General features: G+C 45.5%; 1 protein-coding gene across 2 annotated transcripts in view; it reads left to right on the forward strand.

Annotated features, from left to right (window-relative positions):
* LOC144599564 (ephrin type-B receptor 1) overlaps window positions 1-27,324 on the forward strand; it is a 424,097-nt gene that overhangs the window by 238,484 nt on the left and 158,289 nt on the right. For both annotated transcript variants that reach the window (XM_078410599.1, XM_078410600.1), the window contains exon 4: window positions 17,342-17,497. In XM_078410599.1, the coding sequence (XP_078266725.1) occupies window positions 17,342-17,497 (156 nt within the window). The remainder of the gene's footprint in view (window positions 1-17,341; window positions 17,498-27,324) is intronic.

Raw genomic sequence — 27,324 nt, forward strand, 5'->3', positions numbered from 1 at the left:
AGGTCAGGCAGCATCTCAGGAGAGAAGGAATGGGTGATGTTTCGGGTCGAGACCCTTCTTCAGATTGATGTCAGGGGAGGGGGGCGGGACAAAGATAGGATGTAGTTGGAGACAGGAAAACAGTGGGAGAACTGGGAAGGGGGAGGGGAAAGGGAGGGACAGAGGAACTATCTGAAGTTAGAGAAGTCAATGTTCATACCACTGGGGTGCAAACTGCCCAAGCGAAATATGAGATGCTGTTCCTATGACAATGGGGAAGGCCCATGAAGGAAAGGTCAGACTGGGAGGGGGAGTTGAAGTACTGAGCCACCGGGAGATCAGGTTGGTTAAGGCGGACTGAGCGAAGGTGTTGAGCGAAATGTTCGCAGAGCCTGCATTTGGTCTCGCCGATGTTGAGAGTTTCTCATTTGGAAATTGTCTTCTGTATTCTGTATGCTCACACATTATAATAATTTGGGAAATTGGTTCATTGGCTCTAAAGGACTTAAGAAAGCTAGTTAAATGCAGATCATCCATTCATGATCCTTTGTTACTGTACTGTAGTCTGTGACTAGAGATATATCCCAGTTCCTTTGGAGACCAATGTCTGCCAGTCTCGCTGGGCTCATCAAAGTACCATCAGCAGAAAGGCACTGAACCATCGCATTAGAGATCCTGAAGTTGCTACTATTTGTGCAGGGAAGTGGTACAGGAAAATCCAGGTATTTCCCTTCAACTTGCAACCATTTGTTGGGATATGAGGTCAGGAGAACGATGAAGTTTGGGAAAAAGTAATTGTTTTTTCCAATGCTTTGGAATTCTCTGTGTAATGGGAGGAAGCAATGCCACTGAGAGGCTTTGATTGCTTGAAACACCCTGAAGGACGTAAATAATTGCTGTTTCCTTCTAATGATTGTATGGTCCGTGCTGAGATTATCGTGGAGCTGCCCCAGGTCATCGGGCAGCTCCACATGTGGCTGTCTTGTTATCACAGGCCTCTGTTTGTCTGTGTAATCCCACCAAAGGTCACCAGGAGGGAAAGAGGTTGGGGGAAATGGGAAAGGGAACGTTTTGATAAACTTCCATTAACCTGCAGACTGCGCTAATAAAAGATAATGAGCAGAACTAATTATGTTTGGATAAAATCCACAGCAGAATGTTCAGAGGTCCAGCTGCAAGTTGCAGATCTGAACCCAGGTTCCCCAGGTGGGGAGGTTGCAGATAAGTGTAAGTCTGGTTGGTTTTGAAAAAATTTCAGTCTCATTATACACAGTAGGCCATTTGGCCCATCGAGGTGCATACTGGCTGAATGTGCAGCAATCCAATCAGTTCCAATCCCCAATCCCCATTGCTCTGCAGGTTTATGTCCTTGAAATGCTGAACCAGTTACTTTCAAATCAGTAATTTGCTTTTGTTCCACCATCCTGGTTTCAGGTCATTGTGAGCCACCAGGACATAAAGTTCACAGTCTGCTTCAACAGGTTTTGAAACCAATTGAATTTTAAGATTGTGCAGGAAGGAACTGCAGATGCTGGTTTAAACTGAATACAGACACAAAAAGCTGGAGTAATTCAGCGGGTCAGGCAGCATCTCTGGAGAAAAGGAATAGGTAATGTTTCGGGTCGAGAGCCTTCTTTAGACTGAGAGTCTGGGGAAAAGGAAATGAAAGAAATAGACGGTGGTATAGAGAAATATAGAACAAAGGAATGAAAGATGTGCAAAAAGTAACAATATCAAGGAAAAGCTCCACTGTGGCTGTGGACTAGGTGATAACGAGTTATAGAGACAATAAAACTCAACAGGATGGCAGTGAAAGTATTACACCGACTTCAGTGGGGGAGGGATGGAGAGAAGGGATGCAAGGGTTGCTTGAAGTTAGTTAGATCAATATTCATACCGATGGGTTGTAAAGCTGCCCAAGCAAAATATGAGTTGCTGTTCCTCCAATTTGTGTTTGGTCTCACTCTGGCAATGGAGGAGGCACAGGACAGAAAGGTCAGCGTGGGAATGGAAGGGGGGTTTTAGTATTGGGCAACCGGGAGATCAGTAGGCCAAGGCAGACTGAGCGAAGGTGTTCAGTGTTCAGATCATCCAGCCTATGTTTGGTCTCACCGATATTTAAGAGTCCACACCCGGAACAATTGATACAGTAGATGAGGTCGTCCCCTTCACCCCAAGAAGAACATGCTACTCCTGTGCTCTTTCTATTTCACTTTTCAAAGCCTCACATTGGCAAGCCATCCCCTTACTTGCAAACAGACTCTTCAAATTATCCTCTGCAAGTTTTTGCCTAATGCCTCTAAAATCTGCCTTTCCCTAATTTAAGATAACTCGGGGCCAGTCCTATCCTTCTCCATAACTACTTTAAAACGAATAAAACTATGGTCAATGGTCCCAAAGTGCTCCTCCACTGACGCTTCAGTCACTTGCCCAACCTTGTTTCCTAAGAGGAGGTTCAGTGTTGCGCCCTCTCTCCTTGGCCCCTATATATTTTGATTAAAACAGCTCTCTTGAACACATTTAACGAATTACAGCCTGAAGAACTTCTTTTCAAGTTAAAATCTCCAACTGAAACAGTTCCATCAAAGTGAACATTCCCTTCATGCTAAAAAGTGATACCAATAAAGTCTCACTGGACGATCGTCCAAGAATATGCCCGTCTCTCAGCCATGTTTCTGTTATAGCTGTATTCTCCCAGTCCCCTGAGTTGATACGCATTGAGTTTGTCTGCCTTGAGCATTGCATTGAAATAAATACAAGTTCTCTCTCTCTGCCATGCACCTGCCTGACCTATTTGGTAATCATGCTCTTTCTGATTACAGTATTTGCACCCAACTTCTCATCTGTCTCCTTTCTGCCCTGGGACACTCTTGTTTAAATACTGCCAAGTAGCATGAGCAAATGTTCCTGTCTGACTTCATCCTACCTATCGACCCGAAACGTCACCCATTCCTTCTCTCCAGAGATGCTGCCTGTCCCGCTGAGATACTTCAGCATTTTGTGTCTACCTTCATCCTACCACACTGTGCCTCAGAGCCACGCCTGTTGACACAGACCTGACTGCTGCTGCTGCGGCTGCTTTTCCTGCTTGATCATCCTCCTCAACAGTATCCAAAAGGCTACACTTGTTTTCATAGCCCCCAAAGGCATTGTAATCTCAGTCACCAAGTGTGATGTTAGAAGATTTATCATGAGGGCGATGAATAGCTTTATGCCAGCAATTATCAGGCTCTTGAATACTAAAACAACACAAACCTCACCATCTATGATCTCCTGTGGACTGTGGTGTTTTTGACCAGCTTATGCATTACGGTAGTGTAGGAAAATAACTGCAAATGCTGGTATAAATCGAAGGTATCACAAAATGCTTGAGTAACTCAGCAGGTCAGGCAGCATCTAGGAGAGAGGGAATGGGTGACGTTTTGGTTCGAGACCCTTCTTCAGACTGATGTCAGGGGGGCGGGTCAGAGAAAGGATATATGCTTTATATCTTTTCTTTGTCCCGCCCCCTGACATCAGTCTGAAGAAGGGTCTCGACCCAAAACGTCACCCATTCCCTCCCTCCTAGATGCTGCCTGACCTGCTGAGTTACTCCAGCATTTTGTGATACCTCAGCTTATGCATTACAATAGTTATCTAGTATTACAGTTATTAATTTATTCTAATTTTCATTATTTTATATTATATATGTGTGTTATCGTGTTTAAAGGCGTGTTAAGCTGCAGCAAGTAAGGATTTCATTGTTCCGTTGTCGGTACATTTGACAATTAGACACTCTTAACTTCATTTTGGCTGCTCTGTGAATCAATGATGGAATCATATGGTGCTGTTAAACCTTTTCACTGCTGCTGTGCTTTGCCTCCGGGAAGAAGTGAGTACTGTACGTCCAAGTTTGAAGAAGGGTCTCGACCTGAAACATTATCCATTCTTTCTCTCCAGAGATGCTGCCTGTCCCGCTGAGTTACTCCAGCATTTTGTGTCTGTCCAAGATTTAAAAGATACTAGACCCATGTGGACTTGTTGGGCCCAAACCTCTCCTGCATTAGTGCAGCACCCTCTCCTCCCCCCCTCCCCTTCCCCCTCCCTCCCTCCTCCCCTCCCCCTCCCCTCCTCCACCCTCCCTCCCCTCCCCCCCACTCCATTCCCCTCAACCCCCCTTATCCCCCCCTCTATCCCTCCCCCCTCCCTCCCTAGGAGATAGATTTAAACTTTAAAATGCGAATAACTTTAAAAATATAACAACGATTTCAATGGAACTTCTTCCATTAGCACCAAAGGGACGACAGTGCGTAAGGTGGGCCTAAAATTGTCGCGCTATCGTGTACCGTTTTGGCTGTAGTTCAGGAACAAACAAACAAACAAACGAGAGTTTTAGTATATAGATTTGGACATTGGTTTGGTGGGATATGTGACAGGGGCAACTTGTTCAGCATGGATGACAATAGACAATAGGTGCAGTAGGCCATACGGCCCTTCGAGCCAGGGCCGCTATTCAATGTGATCATGGCTGATTATTCACAACCAATACCTCGTTCCTGCTTTCTCCCCATAAACCCTGACACCACTATCTTTAAGAGCTCTATCTAGCTCTCTCTTGAAAGCATCCAGAGAATTGGCCTCCACGGCCTTCTGAGGCAGAGAATTCCACAGATTTACAACTCTCTGACTGAGTTGGTTCAAGGAGCTGATTTCCATGCTGTATAGCTCTATGATTCCAGAATATGTCCATCTAGGGCTGTTTAGAAACCAGTTGATCAATGCTTGAATCTGAGTATTCAAACAACCTGAGTGTTGGATGGGTCCCTGATGGCAGGCATGGTACTGTTTCAGTGCGGAAAACAGTCTACACTCGTTATTCGGACCTCATTATACCGGATTTCAGTTAAAACAGACGTAGCATCCCCACAGTAATCAGACACCACTGTTTCTTCAAGAACACAGGCAGCTAGTTACACTGCGGGTGGTCACTGAAATTGACAAGCAATTACTTCAATTGACATTTGTGCAATAATACTCTGTTAAACAATATAACAAACAGCCTTTAATTCAGTTAAAAAACACATTTTTAGCTGTTAAAAAGAACTTTGTATTCTCAGCGGTTGGGCCGCGTCTTTGGAAGGAGACTTTGGAAGGTAGTTAACGTTGCAGGTCGATGCCCTTTCACCCTGAACTCCGGGCGGGCAGTTGGTCAAGGGAGTCTAACATATAGTGGGACAAGATTTCCTCATTCCACTGTACTGCTACCCCAACGCCCCAAACCTCCCTTTTCGTTCACAATCTCTGAATGCGGGAATCAGCAGCAGGGGCAGCGGTTATTGCCGTTTCCCCAGCTGCGCCGGACAAGGTGGTGCCAGGCAGCCATCTTGGGCCGCTGTGCTCCGTGTGGTGAGGAAGGTCCCACTGGGCTCCAAATTCTGACCCGGCTCCCGGGCATTGATGTCAATGGGGGAAAAGCCCTTACTAGGTTAGAGCAGGCAATTGGCAATAACATACAACCTCCCCTCCCCACCCCCCCATAGGTTCGTTATAACGAGGGTTATCTGCAACTCTGGAACAGGTGGTGACACGAGATTACATATGCTGAAATCTGGAGCAACAAATGATCTGCTGGAGGATCTCAACAGGTTGAGCACGATCATATCATATCATATCATATCATATCATATATATACAGCCGGAAACAGGCCTTTTCGGCCCACCAAGTCCGTGCCGCCCAGCGATCCCCGATCATTAACACTATCCTACATCCATTAGGGACAATTTTTACCTTTACCCAGCCAATTAACCTACATACCTACATCTGTGGGGTTGGAGTGGAGATGGGAGAAATTGTTGAAGTTTCAGATCAAAAAACCTACATCAGTGCTAAGAGTGGAGAGGAGGATTAGCTGCATAAAGAGGGGGGTGGTAAAGACAAGGGCCAGTCTTTACTGTCAGTCCAGTTTATTGATTGGTTCTATAACAAACTCCGGGCAGAGTCAGGGGACAGATAGGTCTCTTCAGTGAAGCACTAGAGATGGAACATCTCATAAACCCGAACAGAAAAGTGTCGGCCTCAGACTAGATCTGATTAGTTTGCCACATACACCAGGGTGCAATGAAATTCCTAGTTCACATTAAGCCCACAGAGTAAACAGCATGCAGACAGTAATGAAAGACACAAAATGCTAGAGTAACTCAGCAGGCCAGGCTGAATCCCTGGAGACCATGGACAGGTGAGGTTATGAATCAGGACTCTTCTTCAGATTGTCATACATGCAGTATTCATACATTCATATATACAGTAATGATAAATTCAATAAATACAATGATGAGTGCGAAACAGCAGAATGGTGCTCGATTGTGGTCCAAATCCGAGTAATGCAAAATAATATAAAAGTGCATGAATGCAATAACCAAATGGGGTAAGAACATGGCAGCACCTCCAGGAAAGGGCTGTGAAAGAGGTGATTGGTCCAGGAGTCATAGAGTCATTGAGTGATACAGTGTAGAAACAGGCCCTTCGGCCCAATTCGCCCACACCGGCCAACAATGTCCCATCTACACTAGTCCCACTTGCCTGCCCTTGGTCCATGTCCCTCCAAACCTGTCCTATCCATGTACCTGTCTAACTGTTTCTTAAATGATGGGATCGTCCCAGCCTCAACTACCTCCTCTGGCAGCTTGTTCCACACACCCACCACCCTTTGTGTGAAAAAGTTGCCCCTCGGATTCCAATTAAATCTTTTCCCCTTCACCTTGAACCTATGTCCGCTGCTTCTCGATTCTCGTACTCTGGGCAAAAGACTTTGTGCATCTACCCGATCTATTCGTCTCATGATTTTGTATACCTCTATAAGATATCCCCTCATCCTCCTGCGCTCCATGGAATAGAGACCCAGTCGACTCAACCTCTCCCTGTAACTCACACCCTCTAGTCCTGGCAACATCCTCATAAATCTTTTCTGAACCCTTTCAAGCTTGATAATATCTAATCTTATAACATGGTGCCCAGAACTGAACACAATATTCTAAATGCGGTCTCACCAACGTCTTATACAACTGCAACATGACCTCCCAACTTCTATACTCAATACTCTGACTGATGAAGGCCAAAGTGCCAAAAGCCTTTTTGACCACCTTATCTGCCTGCGACTCGACCTTCAAGGAATCATGCACCTGTACTCCTTGATCCCTCTGCTCTACAACACTACCCAGAGGCCTACCATTCACTGTGTAGGTCCTGCCCTTTTTTGACGTCCCAAAATGCAATACCTCACACTTTTCTGTATTAAATTCCATCAACCATTCCTCCGCCCACCTGGCCAATCGATCCAGACTCTGCTGCAATCGTTCACAACCATCTTCACTATCTGCAAAACCACTAACTTTTGTATCATCAGCAAACTTGCCAATCTTGCCCTGTATGTTCTCATCCAAATCATTGATGTAGATGACAAACAGTAACGGGCCCAGCACCGAACCCTGAGGCACACCACTAGTCACAGACCAACAGTCCAAGAAGCAACCTTCCACCATTACCCTCTGCTTCCTTCCATGGAGCCAATTTGCTATCCATTCAGCTATCTCTCCTTGGATGCCATGCAATCTAACTTTCCAGAGCTGCCTACCATGCGGAACCTTGTCGAATGCCTTACTGAAGAAGTCCATGTGCACATCTACAGCTCTGCCCTCATCACCCTTTTTGGTCACATCTTCAAAAACATCTATCAGATTTGTGAGACACGACCTCCCACGTACAAAACCATGCTGACTATCCCAATCAGCCCTTGCCCATCCAAATGCCTGTATAACCTATCCCTCAGAATACTCTTCAGTAACTTACCAACAACAGATGTTAAGCTCACCGGCCCATAGTTCCCAGCATTTTCCCCGCAGTCCTTCTTGAAAAGAGACACAACATTTGCCCCCCTCCAGTCTTCCGGCACCTCTCCTGTATATAAGGACGACTCGTAAATTTCAACCAGGGCTCCCGCAATTTCCACTCTAGTATCCCACAATGTCTTCGGATATATCTGATCAGGCCCTGGAGATTTTTCTACCTTCAAACACGACAGTACCTTTCAGTACTTCTTCGACAGTAACCCTGACTGCTCTCAAGGCACTTCCAGTGACTGCTCCAATTTCTTCCATCCTAATGTCTTTCTCCTAGGGAAATACAGAGGAGAAAATTTCTCCTGTGGCTCCACACAGAGGTGACCGCTTTGATTCCTGAGAGGTCAAACTCTCTCTAGTTACCCTTTTCCCCCTTATGTATTTATAAAATCTTTTGGGATTGTGCTTAATGCCAACCGCCAGACCTGTCACCTGGCCCCTTTTTGCCCTTCTGATTTCCTTTTTTAGTTTACTCCTTAGTTCCCAAAACTCCTCCAGGGATGCACCTGATCCCAGCTGCCTATACCTGGCCCATGCACCCTTCTTGTTTTTGACTAACGTCTCAATTTCCCTCGTCAGCCAAGCTTCCTTACTTTTTCCTGCTTTGCCCTTCACTCTAACGGGGACGTACACATCCTGAGCTTTCTTCAGTACACTTTTAAAAACATCCCACTTGGCTGATGTTCCTTTCCCTTCTAATAACCTGCTCCAGTCAACTTGAGCGAGACCTTCTCTCATACCCTCAAAGTTGGCCTTAACCCAGTTGTGCATTTTAACACGTGGACCCTCTCCGTTCCTATCCATAACTATCTTATACCTAATCGAACTGTGGTCACTGGTCCCAAAAGGCTCCTCCACACACACTTCATTAACTTGCCCTTCCCAATTTCCCAATACTAGTTCCAGCTCTAGTGTGGGGGCCTCCACATGCTGCTTAAGAAAACTCTCCTGAACACTTTTGGCGAATTTCACCCCATCTCACGCTATGATTTTCCCAGTCTATATTGGGAAAGTTAAGATCCCCTACTACAACAACCTGATTTGACCTGCAGCTGTCTGCAATCTCCCAGCACATTTGTTCTTCCAATTCCCGTTGACTATTCGGGGGTCTGTAGTACACCCCCAACAAGGTGATCATCCCTTTCTTGTTCCTCAGCTCCATCCATATAGCCTCACTAGACGAACCGTCCGTAATGTCACCTTTGAACACAGCCGTGACATCCTCCTTAACCAACAATGCAACCCCCCTCCTCTTTTTCCTTCATCGCTGACTCTCCTGAAGCTCCTGTACCCAGAACATTGAGCTGTCAGTCCTGCCCCTCCCTTAACCAGGTTTCAGTCATGGCTACAACGTCCCAGTCGCTCGTACCTATCCATGCCCTAAGCTCATCTACATTACCCATCAGGCCCCTTGCATTAAAATATGTGCAGTTTAAACCAACCCTCCTTCCTCACTCTCCGCCTTTCACCTGCCTATTCTGTCCACTAACCTTTCCCACACCACCCTCCATACCAACTCTTCGCCTCTCACGTGCCTCTGTCCTGCATGAGATCCCACCCCCCTGCCAATCTAGATTAAACCCTCCCGTGTAGCATTGGCAAACCTTCCCGCTAGGATGTTGGTCCCCCTCCAGTTAAGGTGCAACCCGTCCCTTTTATTACAGGTCACCCCTGCCCCGGAAGAGATCCCAATGATCCAGAAATCTGAATCATTGCCCCCTGCACCAATACCTCAGCCACACATTCATTCCCTCTATTTACCCGTTCTTACCTTCACTAGCACGAGTTACTGGAAGCAATCCAGAGATCAGTACCTTGCAGGTCCTGCTTTTCACTCTTCCGCCCAATTCCATAAATTCTTGTTGCAGAACCTCCTTCCTCTTCTGACATATATCATTTGTGCCAACATCCGCAACAACCTCCGGCTGCTCCCCCCACTCTTGAGGATGCTGTGCAGCCGCTCCGAGATGTCCTGGACCCTGGCACCAGGGAGACAACACACCATTCTGGAGTCTCGCCTGCTGCCGCAGAATCTCCTGTCTGCACCTCTGACGATGCAGTCTCCCATCACTACATCACTCTCTGCCCTACGTCACTCTTCCCCGTTGAACCTCGCCACCAGGGTTGGAATTACATCCCTGGCTACCACTCAACCGTGTCACGTCATCTGCTCCCCACAGGGTGTACCTGTTTTCAATAGGTACAGCCACCTACATGCCACGTTTACTCCTCTTTCTCACAGTCATCCACCTTCGCTCTTCCTGTATCCTTGGTGTGACAACCTCACTGTAGGTCTTGTCCAGGAAACTCTCGTTTTCCCGGATGGTCCTGAGGTCATCCAGCTGCTGCTCCAGTTCCCCAACACGTTCATTCAGGAGCTGCACCTGGACACATTTCCTGCAGGTGTAGTTGTCAGAAGCACCAGCGGTGTCCCTGACTTCCCACATCCTGCAGGAAACACAATGTACCAACTTGCCTGCCATTTCTTCAGTGGACAAAAAATCACAAATTTCAAATCAAGTGTAGCCTCCTTTCCTCAGCCTCCTGCCGCAGACTCTCGAACCAAAGACTCACATTCCCTCAACAAGGCCGCTCCCCAACAGGCCGCTCCCCTCGAGCAAGTCCTACTTTTAGGAGTCGGATAGCGGTGGGGAAGAAACTGTTCTTAAGTCTAAAAATACTTCCATCACTACACTCTGTTTTTTATGGATAAGCCTGTTCTGAATCCTAGTTGCCAGGTCACTGTGGACATGCATCTTGATCTTCTGGATCGGCCTACCACGAGGGACTCTGTCAAATGTTCAGTGCTATTTGGGATGGTTTAAATTAGATGGATTGTGGGGGACGGATCTCAGACCACCGAGGAGACAGATGAAAAGTTGGGGGTAAATACTTTGTTTGAATTAAAGGAGATGTCTGAATGATATTTGCATGAAAATGCAGAGAAGATTTATAGATTGCATCAGACTCACTTTCCTGCTTGCTGTTGTCAGTGGAGGGAAAAATGCTTTTCATAAACACAGAACTTGCTTCAAACAAAATTGCTCAAATCTTTCTTGTAGGTAATGTCTCTTTAATAACTCAGAACGAATATGAAAACAGCAGTAAGCGATATTGTTTTTTCATATAAATTAGATGCAATAAGTGAAGCAATTTATTTTGATCAGATAACTGGCTTATTTTCATAAGGAAAGCTTTAGAAGGATGTAATTCGGTTGAATATGAAATCATGTCCAATTTTCAGGAGATGGTCAATATAAAAAAGCCGATTGCCCTGGAGAAGATTGAAATAAACATTCTGAATCATCTTCATCATGGAAGTGTTGGAGTGCACAACCAATGTTTCAGAGAGCGTAGAACTGATAGCAATCCCTCAGTGGTTTCCTACGAGAGCTGTTTGGGAATTGGCTAATACATTTATCAACACTGGATGTCAGCCAATTCAAGAATATCAGTGTTTTCTTAATCTCGCAATTACCAGTACCAGCTTTTATCACATTGTGCAACTGTATTACAGGCTGCGTGAGGTTACTGGAATGATCTGGCTCAAAGCCTGTGGTTAAAACTCATGGGTGTTACTTCCAGCAGTTTTACAAGCTGCCCGAGGTCGATGCAGACTGCGGCTGCTCACACATTCCCTGTGATCCCCCAGGAATTTCTCCGAGAGTCCATGAAAGGTGACCAAGAGATGGGAGACACCCTCTCCAAAACTTTGAAATTATTTAAAAAAATTCAATGATCGCAGGTGACGCCATTGCCCGTGATTGCTAATTAGGTCACTGCTGTCATCAAATCATGTAGTAGCTATATCACACTTAGAACCATTCCATGCAAAGCACGGAGATAAGTTGACAGGCAACTATTGGCCAGGACTCTGCAGACATTCTCCCCAAACTTCTTCTGATAATTGGCAGGGAATTGCTTATGCACACCTGAGAGGGCAGAGTTTGTGTTCGCTTAACATCTCAAAGATGATCTCTCTCTCTCCCAGTACAATGTTGCCTCAGTCCATTGAAAGAGTCATAGAATTATAAAGCAAAGACACAGCCCTAATTGCCCATGCCAACCAATTGCTTAAATGAGCTAGTCCCATTTGTCCCAGATCCCTCTGAACGTTCTTACCCATGTACCTATCCGAACGCTTTTAAACTTTGTAATTGTACCCACCTCTGCCACATCCTCTGCCAGTTTGTTCCATATACCCATCACATTCTGTGTGAAAGTGTCTTTTAAATCTTCCCCTTCTCACCTTAAACACATGTCCTCTAGTTTTAGCCTCTCCTACCCTGTGACCATACCTTCTCTATTCCCCTCATGATATTATAAACCACTTTCGCCCTTGTCTTTTCACTTGTGCAACTTGGCATTATTCTGCAGTGGTCTCACTTTCACAGTTGGACCATGTATGATGCAGTATTATGTTGCAGTGAGGGGAATTTCTGGAACTTAGTGGTTCATAGCTATCGTATCCACTTTTGTTGCCTGATCACAATCGTAATTGTAATTTATTACCCAAGTATGTTTTGCAACACACAAGGAATTTAGTTTGCCAAACAGTCATACCAAAAAAGCCACACAACGACATAATTTTTTTGACATAAGCATCCACCACAGAGGCTCCTCCACATTCCCCACCGTGATGGAAGGCAATAAAGTCTTACCTTCTTTCCTCCTTTTCTCCCACGGTCGGGGGCGTCGAACCATCCGCAGTCGGGGCGATTGAAGCTCTCGCAGCCAGCGATCGAAGCTCCCGTGATCGGGGCGGTCGAAGCTCCTGTGGTTCGACCTCCCGAAGCCGGTCCTGAACCAGGGACCGTGAGCTCCACGTTGTTAAAGTCTGAAGGCCCCCGTGGTTGGAGCTTCTGGAGGTCGATCCCTGGCAAAGGGATCGCCAGCTCCGAGATGTTAAGTCCGCAGGTCCCCGCGGTTGGAGCTCCGAGGTCCCAGCAAGAGGCCACCAGCTCCACGATGATAGGCCGCGGTGCAGACGGAGATACGACATGGAAAAAGTCACATCTCCATCGAGGAAAGAGATAAAAAAAGTTTCCCCCACCTCCCCCCACATAATACAAAACTAAAGATAAACTAAAACATACATTTTACAACAACTAAAAACACAAAGGAAAAAGACGAGGCAGAACATTGGCGAGGCAGCCATCGTTCGGCGCCCCCCTGGTGGTACTGATGGGAAGTTTGGCTGTAGTAGAACCCATGCAAAAGCATAAAGATTCAACAAGGTTCAAGAGGATGATAAATGGGTAGCACTCTTGCATGTGTTAATGTGTCAAAAAAAGAATTCAGTGGCTCACAGCAATCTGGTTAGAAAGCAGAACATGGAGTTAGGTGCTGGTACACACACTGTGTGAGCTGTAGTTCAGATGCATGTCCTTTCAGCCAATCCTTCTCTTCATAAATGCTACAATCGGTCTACTCAAGGCGCTTTCAAGAGTCTCACAGCCTCCTGCTCTTGATCTTATGTTAAACCTCACAGATGTTGTTTTGGACCGTAATCTTTTTATATCTCCTCAAACCCGTCAGATTCATGACTGTAACAAATTATGTTACATATTCAGTAAATGGCAAAGTGCATAGAAGGGTTGATGTATAGAATGACCTGAGGATGCAAGTTCATGGCACCCTGAAAATTGTGACTTAGGTGGATAGGGTAGATGTGTTTTGCTTGCTTGCAGAGGTAGTGTAAACCAAACAGAAAACAACATTGTGCAGCTGCATAAGACATTCACCAGGATGTTACGTGGAATAAAGGACTTTAGTTACAAGGAGAGATTAGATAGGGTGCGATTGTTCTCATTGTAGTGCAGGGTTTATAAAATTATGAGGGGCAAAGATAAGGTGAATAGACACAGTTTTTTTTCCAAAGGTAAGAAATTTAAAACTAAAGAATATAGGTTTAAGGTGAGAGGGGAGATATTTAAAGAGGATCTGAGGGCGGTGTTTTTCACATGGAGGGTGAAGGGAATATGGAATGAAATGAGCTGCCAGAGAAACTGTAGAAGCGGATACAATTACAATGTTTAAAAAGCATTTTGAAGGATACGTGGATAGGAGAGGAATGGGGACCAAATGCCGGAAAATGGGAATAGCACAGATAAGCAGCTGGGTTGGCGTGGATGAATTGGGCCGAAGGACCTGTGCTGTACCACTCTGTGACACAACCTTGCTGTCGAGACCACTCCCCTGACGGACTTTTGCCCAGTGTCCTGTTCATTCCCTGACCGTAATATTTGAGGGGCGAGATGAGAACTGTTAACCAGATACGAAGTACTCATTCAGCAGAATCAGAGAGGGAAATAATATATGAGGACTTTAGTTTTATTGGTGCTCTAACATTGACAGGGCCGTAACAGGAGCTGACAGATCTGACAAATTCATAGCGTGACAGTTTGAGAAATTGCAGTTTATTAATTCAAGTGTTTTATGCTGATAGTGTGAATGAAAGATGGCTAAGGAGTGAACAGCTAGAACAAGCTGTGTTGTTTCAGAAATGACCCCAAGCGGGACACTGCCGGTAATTGGCCCAGAGCTCTGCAAAGGTGTGGCGAGAGGGGCAAGTGGTAATAGACTGACTGTGAAAGCTCTTTAATGACTTGCTAGTGTAGACTTCCTGAACGCCCTAGTACATGTTGTAGAGTTTAATACTGTATACCGTGTGTGCATAGCATTTGTATACAGACTGAAACAATGCACAGCATGGTGCAGTGTGTATAAACATCAGTATTTGTGATTTCTATTCCCTCCTGCAGGGCCAGTGGGGTATAAAGGCCTAAAAGGCTATGGAAGATGCAGTCATGCAACCTGCTGCTGCCATGCAGCTCCAGTGACCAGGGCTCAATCTTGACCTCCGTCACTGTCCGTGTGGAGTTTGCAAACTCTCCCTAAGGTCACGTGGGTTTCCGCCAGCTGCTCCAGTTTCCTCCCACATCCCATAGACGTACGGGTTGGTAGGTTAATTGATAGGCAACCTATCCCTAGAGTGTAGAGGAGTGATAAAATCCAAATGGAGTTGGTGGGAATGTGGGCAGAATAAAAAGATATGAATGTAGGATTAGCATAAATGGGTGCTTGATGGTCACTGTGAACTCAATGGGCCTTAGGGCCTGTTTCTGTGCTTTATGCTTCTGTGTGTGACAGTCCCAGACTATGATGGAATATAGAATGCCAGCTCACCTGGTTGATTATGGACCTTTCACACCCGGCAGAGAGGGTGTTTTAGGCACATTGTGGTCCTAAAACATGAGGATTTCTGGGGTCCCTGGCGTACGGAAACATCATTCCACCCCAAGAAATGTGCTGCAGGACCCAGCGGCAGGGTGCCCATGGCTGTCCTGGTCCTAGGCCATTCACCCAAATCTTCTGCACACCCACCAGAACAGCTGGCCAGAGGTGTAGGTTATTGGTAAAGACTTTTCCCAGGCTGAGTTCAGGGAGTCATCAGCCACATGTCAGGGTGCAATGCATCTGTCCAGCATTTTGGAATATGGGGCAGGGGAGGGATTGAACATAGTTAGATTTGTAGTGGTGGGGATAGGACTAGCATGTGGGAATTCAGGGGCCACGGACAGTGGCCTCAAACTTGGTCAGTGTATGGAGTTAGGAGTGATCATAAGATTAGCTGGGGGGGGGGGTGGGGTGGGGAGGGGGTCCCAGAGTAATTAAATTAAACCTGGAGCACAGTGGTGCAGCTGGTGGTGCTAGTGCCTCACAGCTCCAGTGACCTATGTTCAATCCTGATCTCCAGTCCTGTTTGTATGGAGTTTGCACATTCTCCCTCTCACAGTGTGATTTTTCTCCCAGATGCTATGGTTTCCTCCCACTCGGGGCAGGTTAATTGGCTGCTGTACTCGGGGCAGGTTACAATGCATTTTTAGGTTAATCGGCTGCTGGGGAAGTTTATGGGAATATGGGCAGATTATAATGGGATTCGTGTAAACGAGTGTTTGATGGACAGTGCAGATGAATGGCCAAAAGGGCCAGATTTCATGCCGTGTGACTCTACCCCAAATGAAAACTAAACCAGGAAAAGCTGGAAACACTCAGTAGGTCCAAGCCATATCTGTGGGAAGAAAACCAGTCAATGTCTCAGATTGGTTTTTCATTGAAGTCATTAATTTACCCGGCAGGTAAAACCCAGTCCAACACTGCAGAAATAGTCTCGTTGTGTTGCCTGGGGATCCGACCTCATACAACCGGTGATGTTATGGCCATGCGGAATGTTCCAGGAGGAGCCTGTGTAAGGAATGATGTCATCCCATTCACCCCAACTCAGAAATCATATCAGAGTTCAAGGATGATTCATGACAAGAAATGCTGGGCAAGTTCTGATGTGGAACTAAACAAGGCAAATGGTCATTAAATCAATTTTTTCCAACAAATATTGATTTTCAATTGCTTAACAGAGAAAATGTGGCATTATGTGATTGAATTTTTGGGAAGTCGTATTAGGTAATATTAACTGGAATAGTTGGGTTGGTAAGTGCAAGGCATCCTCTTAATGTTCCAGAAAATATTGCAAAAAGCTGCAGAAACGTGAACGGTGAAATAAAAACTGAAACTGCCTGGGGATAAAAACTCGTCAATTCGGACAGCATCATTGGAGAGAGAAGCAATCAACCTTTCGGTACTGACGAAGGTTTGCAGACCCAAGACGTTGACTGGTTCTCTTGCCACACCTTTTGCCTGATTATGCTTTTGCAGCAGTTTATATCTTTGCTGTTGATGTATTCGGTATTCCTGGACACTTTTGAGACAGTTTGGATCTAAATCAGAATTTCTACTATTAAACATCGTAATTGGTATTACAATTAGTCTAATATTAAACAACCTAATTCTGCAAGAATGGGTATTCTGAAATGCTGTAAGAATTTGTAATAAAGGCTTCATGGGCAAATGGCCTCCTGCAATCCATTGCATTCAGCGTAACTGGTGTCAGGTAAGGCTGGAGGACCATTATCCTCCATAAGGCATCCTCCAGTGGCCAACATCACAGACCTGGCGAGGTGGGGAATGTACCATCAATTATTTCCATCTCACTAAGCTGGAGTACGTAGGATAGCGGTTAAATAATGGTTGTAAAGCACCTTCTTGGTATTGTCCGCTGAATTCAACAAGGTTGTGAGGCTGGTGTCCGAGTGATAGGAAAACGTGGAATCTTCGTAAATCCAAATATTTGGTATTGGTTTATTATTGACACGCAGACTGAGCTAAAGTGAAAAAAACAAGAAGAGTTTCCATTGTCAAACCAAAGAGTGCTCCGAAATACAAGCAGAATTATTCAGCATGTTAGGCAGCAACTATAATGTTTCAGGTTTAGGTAAGAACCAGGAAGGAGAGGAAAAAAGAGCAAGTGCCTGCTGTGGTAAGGAGATGGGTGTGGACTGTGCGGTGTAGACCTGAGATGTGAGAAAATCTGGGCTTGTTTCACGACTGAGATGCAGTTTAAGTGACTTTCTCTCTCGATCTTTTCCAGCCTGCCATTCTGGGACGTTTAAGGCAAAACAAGGCAGTGAGCTGTGCATCCCTTGCCCTGCCAACAGCAGGTCTTTGAATGAGGCTTCCAACGTGTGTTCCTGTCGTAACGGATATTATCGAGCGGACTTCGACTTGCCCGCGATGTCTTGTACAAGTAAGTAGAGACTGACTACTTGCAAGGAATGTGGCGATGCTTGAAACACCTGGATCAGTGCCTCTGCCTCTTTATTAAACATTGAGATGACCCTGCCCCAGATAACACTATTAATCAGATCTGAAGCAGGGTCTCAACCTGAAACGTCACCCATTCCTTCTCTTCAGAGATGCTGCCTGTCCTGCTGAGTTACTCCAGCTTTTTGTGTCTATCTTCGGTTTAAACCAGCATCTGCAGTTCCTTCCTACACAATATTAATCACATTTAGTTTCTACGAGGAAAGTAAATGTTTGTATATGTGTGTATGTGTAAATGATTGTAGTTGAGTACATGTTCTCATTGTACAATGGTGTGCATCTGGACATTTGTTGATACACATGAATCTAAGTGCAGTGGTTTCACATGACTATGCTCTGAAGCATTGGGGAGCATTTGTTCCTGCAGTCCAAACGCTCACAGATGCAAAACAGCTCCCCCCACCAGCCCCCACACAGACCTTTCTTTCCACACACCCGCTCCCATCACCGAGTTACTTATCCTTCCTTCACCCCCTCCAAATACTCATCACCCATCTCTCCTAATTCCAGGTCCACCATGTTACCTCCCCCGTTCCCACTACCCTCCCTCTGCTTTACATTTCATTTTCCATCTTCCTTTCTTAACTGATTCCATCATTTGTACCCCTTTGTCTTCTCCTCCTATTTCCAGAAGCCTTGGTTACTATCGCCACCCGTCTCTCCCCCTACCTGATTCATCTGTCCATCAGCTCCTCCTTACCTGGATCCACCTGCCAGCTCTGACCCCACCCCATCCCCACAACTCTTTCAATCAGCCATCTCCCCTCCACTCCCTTCAGTCTGAAGACGGGCCCTGAATTTATCCATTTCCCTCCGCAGCTGCTGCCTGATCCGCTGAGTTGCTCCAGCAGTTTTTGCTTGTGCTCAGGTAAAAACTGGGTATGTTTATAAAGACATCCATTTGGCTGCCCTCCTCATCCTGCCCGTTGCTGTGCCAGGAAACCGGCACGATTCACAACGAATGTCCCACAGCATGGGGCGGAGAGGCTGCCTGGCAGGGCTTGTGCGGAGGGGCCTGTGCGGAGCAGTGTGACTACCCACCACTGAGGTCTGATGCTCAATCAAAGGTGGCCAGCAGGTTGCAGCCCCTGCCCTTTATGCTGACAGACGGCACATATTCAGCGGTTGGACATGGTGGAAGCTCTGCTTGGCTGCCCCGCTCTCCTGAGTCTAGAGTTTTCTCTGTGGCAACAAGCTGACTGCTGGTTCAAGAGGGGAGATGTTCACGCCAGCAGCAGCCAGTTATACATCGCGCTATAAAATTGCCGATAATAGATCTTTTTGACACTGATTCTATTAATGCTCCCATTCCTGGGAGCGTATCTTGATCAGTGTACAATCATCTGTGTTTACATGAAAATGCACATGCACTTTTATATGCTTCCAGTATACACACACACACACACACACACACACACACACACACACACACACACACACACACACACACACACACACACATATATATATATATATACAGTATGTACACAAACAATGTGTAGGAAGGAACTGCAGATGCTGGTTTAAACCCGAAGAGGACCTGAGTTTGAAGAAGGGTCTCTTTTTTTAGATTTAGATTTAGAGATACAGCGCGGAAACAGGCCCTTCGGCCCACCGGGTCCTCGCCGCCCAGCGATCCCCGCGCATTAACACTATCCTACACCCACTAGGGACAATTTTTACATTTGCCCAGCCAATTAACCTACATACCTGTACGTCTTTGGAGTGTGGGAGGAAACCGAAGATCTCGGAGAAAACCCACGCAGGTCACGGGGAGAACGTACAAACACCGTACAGACGGCGCCCATAGTCAGGATCGAACCTGAGTCTCCGGCGCTGCATTCGCTGTAAAGCAGCAACTCTACCACTGCGCTACCGTGCCGCCCTTCTCAACTTAAGATTATTCGCTCTAGTTTTAGAATCCTCTACTCTGGGGAAAAGACTGCGAGCTTTTGTTTGCCCCTCTTGATTTCATACACCTCAGTAAGGACACCTTCTGTGCTCCAAAGAAAAAAAAGTCCCAGTCTATCTAATCTCTCCCTCTAACCCAACCACAGAAACCAGATAACATCCTGGAAAATCTTTTCTGCACCCTTGCCAAGTTAATGGCATCCTTCCTTCCCATCGCTGGGTGACCAAAACTGCACACAGTACTCCAAATGTGATCTCACCAACTGTTACAGCTGCATCATGATGTGCCTTCTTTTGCTCTTCGGAATCTTTCTAATGAAGTGTAGCATGCCAACTGCCTTCTTCACCACACCATCCACCTGACTCATTACTTTTAGCAAACTGCACCTGTACTCCCAGATCTCTCTGTTTGCAGCTCTCTCTAGGACTCTACTATTTACTGTGTAAATCCCTCCCTGGTTTTTGTAGAGTTAAATTCCATTTGGCATTCCTTGGCACACCTCCGCAACTGATCTAGATCTTGTTGTAGCCATAGGTATCTTTCTCTTTGTCCACTGCACCACTAATTTTGGTGTCATCTACAAATTTACGTATAATGTTAACTATAACCTTCTAGACTATCCTCCCATGTGGAACTTTGTCAAAAGTCTTGCTAAAGTCTATACAGACAATGTCCATTGCATATTTAGTAGAGTTCTAAGGCCACTCAGCCAAACAGTCCTTTGCTAACCCTTCGTGAGAACTGTTCCATTCCCTGACCCTTGCCACAATCCATTTGTCTTCTTCCCTTGGAGAATGTATCCAGTTTCTCTTTCAATTAGCTGCCTCCTCCACAGCCCTTTCAGGCACAGCCATTTGAATGACAGTAATTTGTTCTGTAAAAAGAAATTTTACTGTGTGGTCTCTTTTGCTGCCGGATAACTTCCATCTGAATATGCTATGCCAGGTGAATTTCAGCCTGCAATTGGGAAAGGGTTGGTGAATCATTCTTGATTTTGTTTCCTGTGCCTCTGGTATTGAACCAATGGCTCCATGTGCATATTTAGCAGCCCTCTCAGCTTGTGCTATCACATTCAAAGGCCCAGTGTGCTTCGTTTTTGCGGCCATTTTATAATGATAGCATCTGGTTCTAATTACCGTTGCTTGCTCACTCTGCCAAAGAGAAAGTCTTCTCTGGTAAATGTCACCGGGCGACGTCTGCCAGTGTGCCTGTGTTATACTGCTGTCCTCCTTGTCATTCTCGATAATGCTTTCATGTTTTGTAACATGTGAAAGCTTTGAGATCAAGCCCCACATCCTTCCAGACACCGGAATACCAAAATAATAAAGGACAACGATGGCAAACTGATAACTGAGGAAGACCACTATGTGCTTCCCTCCAGCTGAAAAGCAACCCATCAGTTACTCTCTGCTTCATTAATCCTTGCACAATTTCATACCTTCAATACTCAAAGGACTGTAAACTAGGAACTGGGAAAGTGTCATAGAATCGTAGGGAAAAATATTTTAAAACGGGTCCTTTGGCCCACCAAGTCCGTACCGACCATCAACCACTCATTCAAGAAGAATTAATCTACCTTTGCCTGCCTGTCATGAGCAGACGTTCTTCTGTGCCCTAAATGTTGATGGTTCACTCCTTGAACCTATTCTGCCCAATGTCCCCATGGGCCATTATTAACACATCGCACATTGTTACCTACCTTGCGAAAGTTCTGCACAACTTCATCCACACTACCCTCATCAACCACATGCTGTTATTCAGTCAAAGTATTTAAACAGGCTGGTCTAACACAATGTGCTTTTAACAAATACAAATCCACTTTATAACTGGCGTAAGCCAAATGCCAATTAATTTTCACTGGGAGTATCGTCCCATGTTGTAAATCCTGCCTCGAGAGGAAGATTGTATAACTGTCAGTTAAGGAGCTGCATTCCTGCATTCCCTAAACCCAGCACTTGTGTGGTCTCACCAACTGTACAAGATGTTGGTGAGGCCACACTTAAAGTATTGTGTGCAGTTCTGGTCATCTAGGTATAGAAAATATATCATTAAGGTGGAAAGGTAGCAGCAAAGTTGCACAAGCATTTTACTGGAACTGAAGAGCCTGTTATAAGAAGAGACTGAATAGATCAGACACTTTTTCCTTAGAGCATAGGAGACAGAGAGGTGATCTTATGGCCATATAAAAAACACCTTGTGTGCTGTAGATAAGATGAATGATCACAGTCTTTTTGCCCGAATAGGGGAATCTAAAACTAGAGGGCATAGATTCAAAGTGAGGTGGGAAAGATTTAAAAGGGACATGAAGGGCTAAAGTCACTGAGAGAGAAAGTCATAGAGTCATACAGTGTGGACTGTGTCCCAAATTGCCCACACCGACCAACATGTCCCATCTACACTAGTCCCACATGCCTGTATTTGACCCGAATCCCTCTAAACCTGTCCTACCCATTTACCTGTCTAATTGCTTCTTAAACGTTGTAATAGTTCCTGCCTCAACTCCTTCTTCCAGCAGCTCGTTCCATATACCCACCACCCTCTGAATGAAAACGTTACCCCTCAGATTCCTATAAAATCTTTCCGCACGCACTTTAAACCTATGTCCTCTAGTTCTCGATTCCCCTACTGTGGGCAAGAGATTCTGTGTGTCCACCCGATCTATTCCTCTCACGATTTTATACACCTCGATTAGATCACTCCTCATCCTCCTGCACTCCAGGAAATAGAGTACCAGCTTGCTCAACCTCTCCCTATAGCTCAGACCCTTGAGTCCTGGCAACATCCTTGTAAATCTTCTCTGCACCCTTTCCAACTTAACAACATCTTTCTTTTAACATCGTGCCCAGAACACAATACTCTAAATTGCAGCCTCACCAACGGTTTTATATAACTGCAACATGACCTCCCATCTTCGAAGGCCAATGTGCCAAAAGCCTCTTTGATCACCCTAACTACCAATGACGTCACCTTCAAGGAACTATGTACCTGCACTCCTAGATCCCCCTGCTCTACAACACTTCCCAGAGACCTATCATTCACTGTGTGATGGTGAACCGTGGATATATTGAATGAGTTGCTACAGGATGTGATGAAGGTAGGTAGTTACAATGTTTAAAAGACATTTGGACTGGTACATGATAGAAAAGGTCCAGAGTATATCGGCCCAATGCAGGTAAATGAAACTTGATCAGGTAGGCAACTTAGTCAGCATGAACAAGTTAGGCTGAAGGGCCTGTTTGCGTGCAGTATAACTATGATTATGACTCTTCAATGTGCAATTTCAGGCTACCTATTGGGTGTTACTTGATATTACTGAGCTTTTAAGGAAGCAAAATACATATTGCAGTTAGTTCTCAACTTATTGCCATGGATTTGCTTTGTGAGTCCTAGTTCCATAAGCCTACAGTCCTCACAAATGAGTTAGAGAACCAAGTCACCAATACATTTCCACCTCCTGCTGCTGCGATCTTTTCTGAAGTGACATGAAAGTTAAGATGCAAAACAAAGACTAAATCGGGGAGAGAAAGGGATTCAGCCTCCAACTGAATGAATTTCACGTGTTTCTAACTTCCCCTTCTGCTCCCTCATCCCTCATGAAAGATCGCTGGCTCTTTGCCACTGTCTCTCTCTCATATCCTGACTCCAGCTCCCAAACCAGCTGCATTTGAACAAAAACATATCTCAACATTTTTCTCGGTTGAGGGGGAGCATATTCTCCCTGGTCCAGTGAAATTACTTGCAACCATGTTCCTCTTTCACACAGTCTATCTGGCTTAAAAAGCAGCATTCATTTAGGATTCCCCACCCCCACTGCAAGCTTACATTAGCATTAACAGTAACATGGCGTTAATCCCTCGAGCAATAACGTGAGAGCAATATTTTGGTGCAGTTGAGTACAATACCCTTCTCTGTCCACTTGCAAGCTTACAATTAGCGAGCACTCTCACCAGCTTTGATTTTAGCTGGTGCCTCTCAAAGGAAGTACTGACTGCAAATGACACATGCTCAGACACTGCAGCAAGGCATGTCAAATTGCCAGCCTGACGTTGTATCAGAGTTGGGAGGTTGGTAACAGCACCGTGCCACATCATGTAGGTGGTACCCTGTCTGATGTGCTGGAGCACAATGCATTGAAAGGTACTCTGCCCTATATTGTTGGGGTTACGTTTGGTGTTAACATCCTCTTACTGCATTACTTGTACATTGCTCATGAGCCGAGATCCCCCCCCCCCCCCCTAGTAAATAAGACCTTCCTTGCGACCGGAGACACGGGAGACTGCAGATGCTGGAATCTTGAGCAAAAAACAAAGACAGACTCAGTGGGTCAGGCAGCATCTGTGGCGGGAAATGGCAGATAACTGATGGAGTAGACTGGAGACAGCTGAAAAAAAGAGTTGAGGGGAAAGGGTGCAGCAAGAGGTGGCTCATGACAGGTGTATCAGGGAAAGAGGGTACAGTTGCCAGAGGAGTCAAGTGGAGAAGAGAGCGGAGGTGATAGTAATCAAGACTGAAGGTGATAAATGGAGATAAAAGGGTGCATATGGTGGAATCTGGTAATAAAGGAAGGTGAGGAGTGAAATGTAGCGCTGGAAGGTGGGATGGGGATAGACGGGAATGGAGGATGAAGAAAACTGGGGGACCCGGAATAGGGAGGGGTGGGTTATGAGAGACGGTGGAGGAGGGGGGAAGGAACTGGGTGATAGAGGTTGCTGGATTGGAAAGAACTTTATGTACGGGTGATGGGTTGTAGTTAAATTGGGTAGACGAGGAGTGATTGACCTGAAATTGAATAGAATTCAATGTTCGTCTTGTTGGGTTGTGGACTAACTAAGTGGAATAGGAGGTGCTGTTCTTCCAGTTTGCGTTTGGCCTCACTCTGGCAGTGGAGGAGGCCGAGGACAGACAGGTTGGCATGGCAATGGGAATTAAAGTGCTCTTTCTTGAAACAATTTCACTTATATCAATAAAAACAAAATCCCCACATAAAGCCAAATCTAAATGAATCCCAGAAACTAGTAAAGTGGTTAAAAACCAACTTTATGAAGGGAACATTACAGCTATTCCCAAGCAGTCCATCTGCACCTCCTAGTGGCCTGCTTAGCTGCCATGTTGCCTTGAGGTAACAGGCAGAGGCCATTTTGTACAGAGCAGAAGAGTTTAGATTTTTTTTTAACTGCTGGAGGAACTCAGTGGATCAGACAGCACTTATGAAGACAGAGTCTTCATAATGTTTTGTTTTCGGTAATGTTTTGGGTCGAGATCCTGCATCGACTGAGAGTGAAGAGGGAAGATAGCCGTGCAAAGAGGTGAGAGGGGGCATTACACAGTGACTGATAGGTGGCAGGGGCAACCAAGGGGATGATGGGCAACTTCGGACCAGATGGGGTGGAGGGGAGAGTGGTAATAGAGACAGAGGGTGGAAGTTGATAGTGGAGGCAAAAGAGGCTGCAAATACGAGAATTTGATAAGTAAGGAAGGAAGAATCTGATGTAAGAGTTGGATATTCTCTTGTGGAAAGGGCAGTTTCAGCAGGGAAATTAGCCTGTCTCGCCTGGGCTCAAATGTCATGACATTCAACCATTCAAATCAGCCAGAAGGCAGGCACAACCAAACTGATTAACCGTGTAGGAAGGAACTGCAGTTGCTGGTTTAAACCGAAGATAGACACAAAATGCTGGAGTAATACAGCAGGACAGGCAGCATCTCTGGAGAGACGGAGTGGGTGCCGTTTCGGGCCGAGACCCTTATTCGCAGGCAGTGCGAGCCACTCTGACAAAGTGGAGTGAAGCTGATGACAAATTTGTCAGAGGTTACTAGCTTTAAATGAATCATTGTGAAACTGCAGCAAAGACTCAAGGTGGAATCGGCCTGGCCATTGGTGTTGAGGGGAAGGTCACGGTCAATGAATGTCACAACTCCTCACTGATGGCCTGGTCACAAGAAGTGCACAGCTCTCTCCCTGATAATGTGGGACTCCCCACTACCTGCTACCTGGTGCTTGATTACTGTTAGAGAAAGTCAGGCGGGGGGGACAAAGGTGTCACATGGTGAAAGTACCATCTCCCATAATTACTATCCCGCCCTTCACAACCACGTCTGGTTAGATGGAAGCTCCAGTTTCATCACATGGCTCCTGCTGCTTTCCTCCCACCCTGCTTGTCGTCTTGTCTATGGTCTCTCCGTACAACAAAATTCTTCGCTGTCTGTGTTAACCCTTACAATCCACTTTCAGTGAAGTTTGTGACCAATAAATAAGTTGAAGGAAGTGTACAGACTGGGGAAGGATGGTTGATTTTCTCCCCGTTGGACATTTGTGAGCCAGACTGGTGTTTATAACAATAGATTTATGGCTGTCAAGACTCAGGAGACTCCAGATGCTGAACTCTTAAGCACAAAACAAAGTGTCGCTGCGGTTTGTGTTATGGCTATTGTTGCTGAGACCAGCTGCTTATGTTCTTATTCCGGTTTATTATTTGAATTGTTCTTAGCAGTTTGGAAATTGTGCAGTGTCAACTTAGTAACCTTTAATATTCCACCTTTATAAGTAAGATGCAGTGGAAGGAGTATGAGATCACTCTGGCACAGTCCCCCTGCCCAGAATTGCTACCCTTGACCTTCTGTCACCAGTAATAAAAAAGTCTAGATGTTGTAAATATGTAGTTGGTGAGGTCATATCTATGGAAAAAGAAATTGTTCACGTTTCAAGTCCGGGACTCTTTAACAGAACTGGGAACAAGCGGAAACAGACTAATTTTAATTAGCAGAGGGTAGAGAGGGATTGGTAGGACAAAGAAAGTGTTATCTCTGATAGGGTGAGACCAGGTGACTTAATGTTAAGTAACCGTTAAAATCAGATCCGTTGTAAAATGTGTTGCTAAAAGTAAGACCGACAAGTCAAGATGGACCATACTGGTTCCAGTGCCTTGGAGGTCTGGGTTGAATGCTAATCTCACTAGCCCTGGACAACCTTGACTCAACAGCAATGTCTGAATGATTGCAGGGCAGCAGAAGACTGCTGCAAGCTTTGATAGTCAGCAAAGCCTGACCCTGCACTCTGCCAGCAGTTAAAGCTTTGATGGATTTTTAACAGATTTTGAAACATGCCTGATGTTAAAAAGACATTTTAAAATATCTAAGTCAAGTCGAGTTTATTGTTACATTTGAATTTTGTTTATTTTCACTGTACCAAAGTACAGTGAAAAGCATTTTGTTGCTTGCTAACGAGTCAGCGGAAAGACAATACATGATTACAATCAAGCCATCCACAGTGGACAGATACATGATAAAGGGAATAACGTGAATAACATTCAGTGCAAGGTAAAGTCCAGTAAAGTCTGATCAAAGATAGTTGAAGAGCCTCCAATAAGGTAGATAGTAGCTCAGCATTGTTCTCTGGTTGTTGCCTGATAAAAGCTGGGAAGAAACTGTCCCTGAATCTGGAGGTATGTGTTTTCACCCTCCTATACCTCTTGCCTGATGGGAGAGGGGAGAAGAGGAAGTGGCTGAGGAGCGACTCATCCTTGATTGTGCTGGTGGCCTTGCCGAGGCAGCGTGAGGTGTAAATGGAGACAATGGAAGGGTGGTTGGATTAGGTGAAATGAGAATCTTAGTTGCAGCAGCATCTCTGGGATGCAGACTCAAGAAAGCATGCAAAAGCGAAATGATACATGTATTATACATCATCTCCAAAGTCCTAGACCTAGACGTTGCCAGCCCCCACTGCCACTGGATCCTTGACTTTGAGCCATTTTCAGTCCCCGACTATACTCCCCGTACACTCATGATTCTGCAGCCAAATTCAGCTCTAACTCCATCCACAAGATGGAGTCTGCAGATGA

The sequence above is a fragment of the Rhinoraja longicauda genome, chromosome 13 (assembly GCF_053455715.1).
Source record: "Rhinoraja longicauda isolate Sanriku21f chromosome 13, sRhiLon1.1, whole genome shotgun sequence".
NCBI classification, from domain to species: domain Eukaryota; kingdom Metazoa; phylum Chordata; class Chondrichthyes; order Rajiformes; family Arhynchobatidae; genus Rhinoraja; species Rhinoraja longicauda.